Source organism: Pristis pectinata, chromosome 2 (genome assembly GCF_009764475.1).
Source record: "Pristis pectinata isolate sPriPec2 chromosome 2, sPriPec2.1.pri, whole genome shotgun sequence".
Classification (NCBI taxonomy): Eukaryota; Metazoa; Chordata; class Chondrichthyes; order Rhinopristiformes; family Pristidae; genus Pristis; species Pristis pectinata.
This window is the reverse complement of record NC_067406.1, coordinates 115,787,664-115,801,528: the sequence shown is the minus strand read 5'-3', so window position 1 is coordinate 115,801,528 and position 13,865 is coordinate 115,787,664. Positions and strand designations below refer to the sequence as shown.

Below are 13,865 nucleotides of genomic sequence, written 5' to 3'. Positions count from 1 at the left end.
CTGTTCAATAGTCTTATCACAGCAGGACGGAAGCTGTTCTTCAGCCTGGTGGTACGTGCCCTCAGGCTCCTGTATCTTCTGCCTGATGGGAGAGAAGAGAAGAGAGAATGGCCCAGGTGGTTGGGGTCTTTGATTATGCTGGCTGCTTCACCAAAGCAGTGAGAGGTATAAACAGAGTCCAAGGAGGGGAGGCTGGTTTCTGTGATGTGCTGGGTTGTGTCCACAACTCTCTGCAGTTTCTTGTGGTCCCAGGCAGAGCAGTTGCCGTATGAAACCGTGATACATCCAGATAGGATGCTTTCTATGGTTTCACAGAACACCTGTGCTCCGTCCATAACCGCGATCTGCAAATCCACATTGTCAGTCGCTTCAACTCCCCCTCCCACTCCATCACAGATATGTCAGTCCTCAGCCTCCTCCACTGCCAGGAGAAGTCCAAGCACAAACTGTGGGAACAAGCACCTCATTTTCTGTCTTGGAACCTTGCTGCCTAATGGCATAAACATTGAATTCTCCCACTTTAAGCAATCCCCTCAACTGCACCCCCTCCCCCCCCCCCAACACACACACACCGCAAACATGCCTCTCCTTGTCTTCCCTTTCCTAGCCTATCTCTCTTTCTTCTACCCTTCTACCCGCTCCCCCCCATTTTCCTCCTTACCTTTGACCCATCCCCCAGTGGATCTGCTCCCCCTCCTCCTCCACACCTATCACTATCTTTTACCTGCATCTACCTATCACCACCTTATGTCCACCCCACCTCCCCTCTTTTGTCCACATAAAAGGAGCTAAATAAATCATATTGATGTTGCCTTTGCAGGAGAGGTAGCAGGACGTACCTACAGAATGAAGCAGCAACAAATGGATGAAGAGGTGAAGGATGGCACCAATGTGGTTGGAGAAGGTCAGCTTCTCCTGATTCCCTTTGTTGATGACTTTTTAAAGCAATTTTGAAGATTTACCATTCATGGATGGTTGAGATTCTGTGGAGCTAGTCCCTTCCTGCTAATTGCTGACTAATTTCAGAAACGGCTCCTTCCAAAGGTTAATGAGATACCTCATTAACATATCCAAGTGGCTAACATTTGTTTTAAACAGGCACCCAACAAGTTTGGAACTACAGTTATAGTAATGAAACCATGCTAGAGCAGTTTGAAGGCAAGCCATCATGATACTCAGCTGACACTTGACAAATAGACACAGTTCATACATATTTTTACCATATAGATTGTTCAATTCCAATAGTAATCAGTGATTGCTCTCCAGTGCACCTACTAGAAAAATACATCCTATTAACAAAATATATTTTTGTAGTTATTTATCAGAGCATTTAACTAAATCAGGTCAGATATGCAATAACAATTAAGCTTTTCATTGTTAATTTCCACACAAATTGTATGATGACACTATTGGTTCACAATCTGAGTCATGATATTACATAATTAGATTTGTGATGAACTAAGCCACAAGAAATTACAAAGACATTCTTATGGAATGAGCAGAAAAAGAACACATAAAAATGGAATGAAATACTACATATTGCAAAATAAAGAATTGAAATAAAACAATTACAAATCAAGAAGAAGAACTTCCAAAGCAACAGCAGGCCTGGCATCTGTAGTGGAATGTTTACATTCAGGAATGCTAAAGAGGGCAAAGTTGGAAGTACAGGGAAATCTCAAAGATGACTGGGCTGAAAGAGGTTACCAAGCCTTCCTGTTAGAACATTGCACCCAGCACTGCTGAGCCATTTGTCCATCCCGTACAGGTCCCTAGTCACTCAGAACTGGTCTCAGTGCCCCCAGGAATTAAAAATCCTCCCACCTTCACTACCTCCTCAGCCACACACTTATCAGCACTTATCCTACTGTTTCCACACTTACTGGTAGGTGACACAGAAAGTAATCCAGACGTTGCCACCTTTGAAGTCCCATTCTTAAACTCTTTTCTGACTCCTTAAAATCTCCCTGTAGGGCACATTCCTTTTTCTATGTACTGTTAGAAGGGATTTGCTAAAGTGATTCAAGAGAAGAGGGAATTTGGTTATCTGGATAGGCAGGAGAAACTGGGGTCGGTCTTCTTCAAGCAGAGGAGATTACAATGAGGTCAGGTAGAGGTATTTGAAATCATGAAGGTATGAACAGAATAGGCAGAGAGAAACTGTTCCAATTGGCAAAAGGGTATTGGTATTGGTTTATTCTTGTCACTTGTACTGTCTTGCATACTGTCCGACTGGATCAATTACTTACACAGTGCATTGAGGTAGTACAGGGTGAAAACAATAACAGAATACAGAGTAAAATGTCGCAGCTACAGGGAAAGTGCAGTGCAGGTAGACAATAAGGTGCAAGGTCATAATGAGGTAGATTATGAGGTCAAGAGTTCTTCTCATTGTTCAATAGTCATATAACAGTGGGATAGAAGCTGTCCTTGAGCCTGGTGGTATGTGCCCTTAGGCTCCTGTATCTTCTGCTTGATGGGAGAGGGGAGAAGAGAGAATGACCCAGGTGGGTGGGATTTTTGATTATGTTGACTGCTTCACCAAGGCAGCGAGTGGTATAAACAGAGTCCATGGAGGGGAGGCTGGTTTCCATGATGCGCTGGGCTGTGTCCACAACTCTCTGCAGTTTCTTGCGGTCCTGGGCAGAGCAGTTGCCATACGAATCCATGTTGCATCGATAAAAGTTGGTAGGTGTCAAAGGGGACATGCCAAATTTCTTTAGCCTCCTGAGGAAGTAGAGATGCTGGTGAGCTTTCTTGGTCGTGGTACCTACATGTTGGACCAAGACAGGCTATTGGTGGTGTTCACTCCTAGGAACTTGAAGCGCTCAACTCTCTCGACGTCAGCACCACTGATGTAGACAGGTGCAAGTACACTGTCCCCTTTCCTGAAGTCAATGACCAGATCTTTTGTTTTGCTGACATTGAGGGAAAGGTTGCTTTCATGACACCATGTCACTAGGCTCCCTATCTCCTTGCTGTACTCCGCTCATCGTTATTTGAGATATGACCCATCCAGGACCCAAACATTCCTTTAAGGTGAGACAGAGATTTACCTGCACCTGCCTTAATATCATCTACTGCATTCGGTGCTCCGGGTGTGGCCTCTTCTACACACACACACCCGAACCATGCCTCTTCTTGTCTTCCCTTTCCTAGCATATCTCTCTTTCTTTCTACCCCTTTTTCTCCTTCTTACCTTTGACCCATCCCCCAGTGGATCTACTCTCCCCTCCTCCCCCGCACCTGCCTATCACTATCTCTTACCTGCATCTACCTATCACCACCTTGTGCCCACCCCGCCCTCCCTCTTTTGTCCACCTATCACTGCTCTGCTTTTCCCTCCTATATATTGAGCTTCCCCTTTTCCTATCTTCAGTCTTGAAGAAGGGTCCTGACCTGAAATGTTGACTGCCTGCTTTTCTTCACGGATGCTGCCTGGCACATTGAGTTCCTCCAGCGTCATAGTGTTAAATATTTCTCTGTTGGTGACCATGTCTGCAACTGCCCAGGGCTTTAAGCTCTGCAATTTATATTCAGAACTTCTCTGCTTGTCCACCTTTTCTTCTCTCTTCTCTATAAACAAACCTCAATGGTGGAGGCAGATACATTGGACAGGCTCAAGAGTTTGTTGGATAGGCATATGGAGGAATGTGAGATAGAGGGATATGCGAGAGGAAAGGGTTAGATAGTGTGAGGGTGGTTTGATGGACGGCACAACATGGTGGGCCGAAGGGCCTGTTTTGTGCTGTATGGTTCTATGGTTCTATGGTTCTATAATATCCAGGCTTATAGTCATTTGCCCTAATATCTTACTTTGATAACACTTTGAAGTGCTTAGAGAAGTTTTGCTGTATAAAAGGAGCTAAATAAATCATATTGATGTTGCCTTTGCAGGAGAGGTAGCAGGACGTACCTACAGAATGGAGCAGCAACAAATGGATGAAGAGGTGAAGGATGGCACCAATGTGGTTGGAGAAGGTCAGCTTCTCCTGATTCCCTTTGTTGATGACTTTTTAAAGCAATTTTGAAGATTTACCATTCATGGACGGTTGAGGATTCTGTAGAGCTAGTCCCTTCCCGCTATTTGCTGACTAATTTCAGAAAGGGCTTCTTCCAGAGGTTAATGAGATACCTCATTAACATATCCAAGTTTTAAGCAGGAACCCAACAAGTTTGGAGTCACAGTTTTAATAATGAAGCCATACTAGAGCAGTTTGAAGGCAAGCCATCATGCTACTCAGCTGACACTTGATAAATAGACACAGTTCATATAAATTTTTACCATATAGATTGTTCAATTCCAATAGTAATCAGTGATTGCTCTCCAGTCCACCTTCTAGAAAAATACATCCTATTAACAAAATATACCTTGGTACTTATTTATCAGGGTAGTTAACTAAATCAGGTCATATATACAATAAAAATTAAGCTTTCATTGTTAATTTCCACACCAATTGCATAAGGATGCTATTGGTTCACGATCTGAGTCATGATATTGCATAATTAGATTCGTGATGAACTAAACCACAGGAAATCACAAAAACGTTCTTATGGATTGAGCACAAAAAGAACACTTAAAAAATAGAATGAAATACTACATTCCAAAATAAGGAATTGAAATAAAACAATTACACATCAAGAAGAAGAACTTCCAAAGCAACAGCAGGCGTGGCATCTGTAGTGGAATGTTTACATTCAGGAATGCTAAAGAGGGCAAAGTTGGAAGTACAGAGAAATCTCAAAGGTGACAGGGCTGAAAGAAATTACAGAGGAAGAGAGGGGCAAAACCACAGAGAGATTTGAAAAGGAGGAGAATTTTAAAATTGAGGCTTTGTTTAACCAAGAATCAGTTTAACTCAACAAACACAGGGTAATCGTTGAACGGGACTTGATATGAGTTATGACAAAGACAGCAGAATTTTGGTGTGGGTTCCTGCTCATAGTAGACTGAGGGAGCTGGGATTATGTTGGAATAGTCTGAAGCTGATATAGATGGGAAGAAAGTTTCAGTGGCAGCCAAGATTAGGCTGTAGTGGAGTCCCGCAAATAGAAGGTACAAAACTCAACAGATAATGAAGTCTAAAACTCCTCAGAATCAAACATGATTTCAAGGTTGTGAAGAGTCTTCTTCAGTTTCAGACCATTGCCAAGGAGAGGGATGGAGTCAGTGACTATGAAACAGAGTTTGTGACATTGTCCAACAGTGATGGCTTTCCTCTTCCCAAAATAAGGATATTTCTGCACAAACACTCTGACAATTTAGAAACAGTGAAATGATCAAGAGAAATGGAAGAGAGGCAGAACTTCTAGTCAGCAATGTAAGTGTGGAAAATAACATTGTGTCTTGGATAATGTTGCTGAGGATTAGTATGTAGATGAGAAATCAGATATAAACCAGGATAGATCCTTGAGGTTCTTGGTTTTGTGTGTGTGCCTGACAGGGTATCAGTTATTTGGTGCAATTTAACTGACTATATTTTTGTAGATTTATTGGGCTTCCTCTCTGAATTGATATAATTTGACATGAGGAAGTGAATGGTAGACAAGGCAAAGATACTTGAAGTTCAGGCCCAATAAGAAAACACCAAGGTTAAAAGTTTGGCATGGTTAAGTGTTTAGTTCTACACTTGCATTGTGAATATTTTAATATCACGCAAATACATGATACTGAAGATTAATTCCTTAAGTCCTTCTTCAATTGTTTGTGCTGCATGGCGACAAAGATGGGAACTAACTGAGAAAAGAGAATTCATAAAAGCATATTTTTTTCCTATGATTTGCCTTCTGCATGAAGAGTAAAAAGAGTACATCACGGGAACATCCCTCTCCACATTGGTAGTATCTACAAAAGGCGCTGCCTCAAGAAGGTAACGTCCATCATCAAAGATCCCCACCAACCGGGCCATGCCATCTTTTCGCAGCTACCATTGGGCAGGAGGTACAGAAGCCTGAAGTCCCACACCATCAGGTTTGAGAACAGCTACTTCCCTTCAACTATTCAGTTCTTGAACAAACCGGCAAAACCATAATCACTACAGTTTAGCAACACTATGACCACTTTGCACGAAAATGAAGTTTGTTTTGCTCTAATTGCGCCCTTTCTTGTAAAAATTGTGTATAATTTATGCTTAATTTATGTTTTTTTCTAGTGAATGATGCTTATATGATGCTATGTGCCTATTGCCTGTGATGTTGCTGCAAGTAAGTTTTTCATTGCATCTGTGCATACATGTACTTGTGCATATGACAATAAACTCGACTTTAACTTTGAGACCTTCTTTGGCATTTGTGCAAATCTCTTCACTTTACCTTTTTATCTCTGCTCAGGACCAGGAAGGTGTGACCTTGCTGATTGTGGACCCTAGGGTAACTTGTAAACTTTTGCATTGCACTCTGTCCACTTGAGACCATTGGCCATTCTTCAAGATATATCAAAATCAGGTTTATTATCACTGACATACAATACATAGCGAAATTTGTTGTTTTGCGGCCACAGTACAGTGCAAGACATAAGGACATAAAAATTACTATAAGTTACAAAAATAAATAAATAGTGCAAAAGAGGAATAACGAGGTAGTGTTCATGGGTTCATGGACTGTTCAGAAATCTGATGGTGGAGATTTTGCATTATATTTTGAAGATCAATATAAATATGGAAATAACATCAATGAATGATTGGCTATGTAGCAACGTGGTGAAGTCTACCTATATAGTGGCAATAGCATTACCTCCTATCTTCACCAGCCCATCTCTCCAACAATGATTGTGATATCCTGAATATGGAAGAAGTTTTGACAAAGTCAAGTTGAGGAAAACCAAGTGCAGCTTACGCCAAAAGACTTGGTTTGGCTCTGCACTGCCATTCCCAAGCTAATGAACAGTAAGTACCTCATTGAGGAAGATGGTGCCAGCCTCACCACCAGTCCATAAGTTACCCTCCCCTGTACAATACTGCCTTGGTGCATGGACTGCCGGACAGTGTGGAACAGAATAACAAAACTTGTGGAACATTCTGTCTGATCATATAGGTAAGTTTTGACCTGTTCCAACCTTAAGAGCAAGATGGACTCCAAGCATCCATGGAAAAAGTGATTTCCTTCCTAAATACTGCCACTATGCCGGTGTTTATCCAAGCTCCAGAACTCCTGTGCAGATGGGCTCCTCGACATCTGATTGTAACCTTCCTATAATCACAGGAGGATCCCTTGCTCACAGCAACCAAGAGTTACCAGTGACAATAAGTGAAGACAAACCTTATGGCAAGGTCTCTAGGACATGAAGGAGCAGGGATATATCCTAACACTAATGCAAATGCAAAAGAAAGTCATCCTTACTCCTCGTGGCAAAGGAAATTCATGGAAACAAGAACATTGCAGGTTCTTATAGAACTACAGAATACTGTTGCATTCAGTAATAGGAATAGTACAATTGTTTTTATGCAGTTCTGAGATATGCCATCAGAGAGGTGGTCAACATCTACCTGCACTTAACAAAACTAAGAAGAACATACTTAACCAAATGAAGGGACAGCCATGAAGTTCAGATCGGGGCATGTAATTCTAGTGAAATGGAATTAACGTAGAGGTAAGCAAGTAATTCCAGATAACACATAGTCTTGTGAATTTACCACCACCATAGCTCTATGATCAACCAATATAAAATGAGTCCTTCCTCACAATAGCTTTCCTCATCAGTGAATCCCAAGTGGATGACAACTGGATGAAGAAAAAAGTGAGTTGACAGAATAGCCAGTGTCCTCTCATCTCCTCAAAGAGGGATCCCAAGAGAAAGATAAATCATTTATGGTTAACAAAAGAGTTCAAGGAAAATATTAAATCATACAAAGCGGCAAGGGTTAACAGTAGACTAGTAGCGAGAGACTAGGAAGTTAATAAGGAGGGAGAAAATTGATTATGATAGAATAATTGGCAAGTAATATCACAACAGATAGCAAAGGCTTTGATGGATATATAAAAAGGAAGGGGTTAACTAGATTAAATGTGGAAGCCCAGGAGAGTAAGACTGGGAAATTAACAACGGGAAACAACAAAATGGCAGATAAATTAAATCAATACTTTGCATCAGTCTTCACGGTGGAGGACACTGCATATTTCTCATGGTCTGGTTTTGTACACTATGGAAGAACTTGAAATAGTCACTATCATGAGGGACAAGGCATTGGAAAAAGTATGGGACTAAAGGTAGACAAATCACCAGGACCCAATGACCTGCACTCCAGGGTTTTAAAGGAAGTGGTTACAGAGATAGTGGAAATCCATTGGTTGAAAATTTTCAAAACTTACTGAGTTCTTGGAAGATACCACCGAATTGGAAAACCAGAAATATGACACCATTGTTCTAAAAGGAAGGGGAAACTATATGCCTGTTAGTTTAGATACAGGAATCTATAATCAGGGAAGAAATAACTAGTCATTTAGAGAAACTTAATGTAATCAAACAAATTTGGCATGGTTTTATGAAAGGAAAATCATGTTTGACAAATGTGCTGGAATTCTTTGAGGATGCAACAAGCAGAGTCAACTGGGAAGAACCTGTAGATATAGAGTATTTGGATTTTCAGAAGACATTTGACGAAGTGCTACATAAAAGTCTGGTGCACAAGATAAGAATTCATAGCTTTAGGGGAAGTACATTAACATAGACTGAAGATCACATAGCAGACATAAATTGATCTTTTTTGGGCTGGGAGGATGTAACTAGTAGGGTATCCCAAGGATAAGTTCTTGCCGTCAATTATTTATGATTTATATTAATGACCTGGAGTAGGTGGCAGAGTACAAGCTATTCAAGTTAATTGAAGATATGAAAGTAGGTGGGAGGACATGTTGCAATGAGAACATTTGGACCCTGCAGTAGAAAATACTTAGCTTGAGTGAGTGGGTGGAAAGTTTGCAAATGGAGTTTAATACGGGAAAGTGAGAGCTCATGCATTTTGATAAGGGGAATCTAAAGGATGACTACTGTCTAAATGGAGAAAAGTTGCGATGAGTGAAGTATGGAAGGATCGATATTTTCTTGAGTATGAATTGTAAAAAGTTAGCGGGCAGGTCCAGCAAGTGACGAATGTCATACCTACCTTACTTGCAAGAGGGTTGAGTTTAGGAATAGAAAAGTATTGTTTAAATTCTGGTTAGCTACACATGGAGTACTCTGTACAGTTTTCTTCCCCTTATTTAAGAAAAGGATATGCTAGCACTGAAAATGGTCCAAAAGAATTCAGTAGGCTATCTCTTGGGATGAGAAGATTGTCCTGTCACTAGCAGCTGAAGAAGTTACATCTGTATTCTTTGGAGTTTAGAAGAATGTGGGGTGATCTTAATGAAACATAAGATCCTAAGGGGCAGCTTGATAGGGCAGATGTCAAGATGTTTCACTAGTGGGAGATTCACCAATGTGGGGACACAGGAGGCAGTCATTTAAAATAGAGGTGCATAGGAACTTCTTGCAGAGAGTGGTGAATCTCTGCATTCCTCTACCCCTGACCATTGTGGAGGCAAGGTCACTGGATGTACTTAAAAAGAAATTAAATAAGTATTTGAAAGATCATCGAATTGAGGGCTTTGGTGAACTGGCACAAGAGAGGAAATGAGGCCTGGGGCAGATCAGCCATGATTATATTGAATGGCAAGGCAGGCTTGAAGGGCCGAGTGGCCTTCTCCTGCTCCTATTATCTGGAAATCACAAGGCAAAATCAATTGTGAGAGTGGAAATTAAGGAGATGTTTAAGAGACTTTGTCACCAAGTGAAATGAATACCTAGAAGATTCCATTAGATCTTTTAATGAAAATGTGGAGAAATGAATTATTGTTATGTTATGTTACTTCTTTTCTGTTTCAAGAATGCTCATTCTGGTTCCACTTTTAGATACTGTATAGCTCTGAGCATGCCCAGTATCTTGAATGTAGTAATAAAGAAAGAAGGAGTCATTGTTCTACAACATACCGCAGTGTGTTTACCAAATCACACATGCCAGATTCCAGTCTCTAGTGCCTGCCAAGAATATCTGGCTGCATTCTCACTGTTGTTTGTGGCATATTGCTGTGTAGATATTGGATTTCAAGCTGATCCATTACAATTGTGAGTAAGCTACAAAAGTTTTTCAGTGCCTATGAAGTATATTATGCTCTGAGTTTCTGAAAAATGCAATATAAATTCAGTTCTTTTTGCTGGTTGTTGAATACTAACAGAAATATGTACTGAACAGAATATAGAGGTCATGGATGTGTAATCAAGTTTCAAACACATGAACTATTTTTTTAAACTTCGGTTTAATGCTCTTTTGAACTGGATTAACATTTTAAGCAGAAAATTACAACAACATGATGTTTTATCATAAAAGTAGAAAAAACAGGAGTGTGGAACTAATTTAAAAGCTCTTTTAAGCTCAGGCAGAGGCCAGATGGGATAGCCAAACTCCTTTGTACTGCGTGGTTCTAACAGTTATACTATTATGTAAACAGTCTACATAAAGATAAAAATAGTTTGTAGCAATATGCCATACAATTTAAATTAGTTCAAAAAAACTATACAGTTTGTTTTCCATGTAAATTATTCAGTTTTGTCAATGCAGAGCATTTTTCAATAATAGTCATAGAGTCATAGAGCAATACAGCATGGATACAGGCCCTTCGGCCCAACCAGTCCATGCTGACCACATATGGTAAATACATAAATAGAAAACAATAACATAAGTATTTAATAATTACAGGGATCATAATCAAGATAATCAAACAATAAATACACACATTAGGTTCTGAAACTTTGTGCATTCTCTGGTGAGACACCAGTTAAGAGTTAATATAGTAAGGCATGTTTTGGCAATGCTGCCAGTTTCCTGCCAATTAAACCAAGAGAAATCTCACAGAGTTTCAGTCTGTTATAACTGTATTATAACTGTTATAACTGTATTATAATGACAAATACTTTAACGTTAAAATAACCACAAGAATGTAGTAATCTGATTTAATAATTCAAACTACTTAATCCAAGAATGAGGATCACAGATCCAACCCTTTGATTATTTTATGTTCAGTCTCTGAACCACTGTCAATTATTTTTATCATCAATGCACACAATATAATTTAATTATAACTTAATTTTTAAAAAAAAACTTAAAAAATAAAGCAAAAACATTTATAACGAAATAGATTTAGTAGATGTATCTGTAACACCATTGGCTGGAAGAGTTGACAGCAGGCAAAACAACAGCAGAAGAGCTGAAAGCCTAAGCTAAGTGTAGAGTCCCATGTACATCTTGACATTCAAACGTCTTATTGAGGTTTAACTTGACATTCAAACTTCTCATTGAACTTCAGGTTTCTTCTTGGAACTATGGAAATTTCAACAATGAATGAATGTTATATTGTGTAATTTCAGAGGATAAGTTGCATTTTTTATGAAAACAAAACTATCCCTTATTGTTAACAACATTATGCTAAATATTTTCAGAGGCTCAATGATATTACTGTATGAGACAATATAATAATTTTCTGACTCTTTGGATTAATGCAAATAATTTTAAAACAGGATCTCTCTGTAGTCTGAATGCTTTTAATTTACCTGATTATAACATTTGTGCAACACACATACACTGTTCCAGCTGTTGATATCTGATAAGATTTTATACTGTCTCGATTGTGGACTCAAGGACCATGAGTAGGATTTTCCTGTATGATCACATGGGCTAGCGAGACAGAATGTTTCAAAGTTGGGTGACAATGCCGGCTGCCTCCTCATCTCAATTAATTTACCTCAATTGCCTACAGGTGTTCTTTCCCAGCATACCATAGAAATGCAGGTCAGGTGTTGGGCCAGCTTCCTGACCAGTTTTCTCCTCTCCATCCCTCTTATTCTTTATTCCCATCTGGTGAACAATATCAGTTTGTATAAAATGTTGCAATGGTGCCCCTGAATATTGTCTTGGTGAGTTCTCCTCTTCCCCAGCCAATGTACATTTACTTCTGAGAATCTTAGTCTTAGTCCAGGCCATGAACTAAAACAAATTGTTGAGACACCAATAAGTAAGACTTGTGGATCTAAGTTTAAGTTGCATTTTCAACAGTGGAGCAAGTACCCCAAAATTTTGAGTCGATTTTCCCCAACACAGGCTGTTGTTAGCTGAGCAGCCTATTATAAGTAGCTTCACAGAAGGATGAGAAATGGAGATGTTCACCCATACTGCAGATCCACATCAATACAAGGATGCAGCCCTGATTTTAACCCCTACGCCTTGCAGAAATCATGAGAGGAGGAGCAGTTAAAATGGGGTGCGAGTGTTGGTCAAATATTTTCTTGCCTGACTTGGGTATGTTGTCAGATAAAGCAGTGGGTGTCTATACCATGGCTAGTTTATTCTGTACTTGAGTGAAGCAGGTTTACTGCTCCAGCTCTGACTGCATTGTTGCTCAGATTAAAGAAATGAAACTTACACATTAATCATCCTGTTAATAATTTTCTTCACCCAGTCTGCTTCAGGGTTCAGACAGACTCGATTGCCACTTCTGAGGGTGGCACTGAGGAAAAGAAAAAAAAAGAACAAACAATTAGCTTAAATCATCAACTGAACCTCCGGTTGAAATTAACCTTTAAAAGAAACAGAAGATTATGAGGACGCTTTCTTACAAAAAAACTTACATGATGTTTACAGTTTCACAGTGGGGACCTTTTGGAATAATTTCAATGTTCTCCATGAACTTTGGATGGATGAATGTTGAAGATGTTTTGATACACTGACAGCGCAGGTTCATTCCTGTGTTTCCAATTGATGCTCCTGCAAGAGGGAAAAACAACAGAATGTTAGTCTTTCTCAAAACTGTCTTATACTTCATTTATACAAAGTTCAGAACTATTTTCAAGATCTCATTTTCCGTCCTGCTCCCTCTTTAATGATCATGTATTACAGACATCCTGTTATCAGGCATCCTAGAAAAATATTTCCTGTGTGAAAGCAGAACTGGCTCCTGCTGAGCCAGAAGGCAGAATAGAGTTTTTTTTGCAAAAATGAGCACATACTTGTTCTTTAATTTAATTCTAATTTTCCAATTCCTTTTAATTATACAGTCTCCCTGCTTTCATACCCTTGTTAAGTTATTAGAGATCTTTTAACATTACTCCATAGGGATGGAACAGAAGCCATTCAATGAAAGTTTTGGTATGCAATTCATAGTTGTGGCTTTGCTAATTGGGGTAAAATGAACCGCTTGCCTTAGAGTTCATTCACCTGAGTAACATTTCCCTGGCAAACCTTAACATTATCATTATTTTCATTTTTACATGGAATAATCATAAACTCTGTTTACATTTAGTACTTTGTTCTTTCAACATCTTGGATCCTGAGTAGAAGTAATGGTATTATATGGTTTAATAATTTCTTACCTTGTATAGAAGCTGCAAACAGCAAAGAGAGGGCAAGGATGGAGAGCATAACTCTGCTGTTCATTGTGCTGTAGAGTATGATATTCTTTATCTTCGTGCTGCTACTGTCTCTGGCTGATGCTCACCCTTCAGCTGCTGTATTTATTTGGCAAATGCTGTGAATCAGCAGCTTATGACATCACCCGGAGTTTCCCAGGAAATAGACTTTTTGTGCACAAGAACAATGGATTATGTGACACAAATTGGATGGCAGGAAATCATCCATTCAGATTGTAAACAGATAATTAAGCACACCTCATAGGAATTTTTATTTCGCCACTTTTACTATTTTGCCTTTTTTTCATCAAAACCAGCAGTGAGTTGCTGCTGAAGATTAAGAGAGGAAAACCTTTGAAAATTAAAAAGCATGAAGCTAAAGGTTACTGTCTGATTGAAATAGTAAAAAGCAAACATGTAATATGTCTGT

At 39.5% G+C, this 13,865-nt stretch overlaps 1 protein-coding gene across 1 annotated transcript; it reads right to left on the bottom strand.

Annotated features, from left to right (window-relative positions):
- Positions 1-10,274: 10,274 nt before the first annotated feature.
- On the bottom strand, positions 10,275-13,537 carry LOC127583278 (interleukin-8-like). Its single transcript, XM_052039067.1, has 4 exons — positions 13,400-13,537; positions 12,659-12,794; positions 12,454-12,537; positions 10,275-11,354 (listed from the first exon to the last, which is right to left on the bottom strand). The coding sequence occupies exons 1-4, from the start codon at positions 13,461-13,463 to the stop codon at positions 11,327-11,329; spliced, it is 312 nt and encodes a 103-aa protein (XP_051895027.1). The 5' UTR covers positions 13,464-13,537; the 3' UTR covers positions 10,275-11,326.
- Between the last annotated feature and the right edge of the window lie 328 nt (positions 13,538-13,865).

Coding starts and splice junctions, on each gene's coding strand:
- LOC127583278 (XM_052039067.1), bottom strand. CDS start 13,463: ATGAACAGCAGAGTTATGCTCTCCATCCTTGCCCTCTCTTTGCTGTTT. Junction 12,538..12,658: donor TGTGAAACTGTAAACATCAT/GTAAGTTTTTTT, acceptor TCTTTTCCTCAG/TGCCACCCTCAGAAGTGGCA. Junction 11,355..12,453: donor ATTAACAGGATGATTAATGT/GTAAGTTTCATT, acceptor AAATTTCCATAG/TTCCAAGAAGAAACCTGAAG.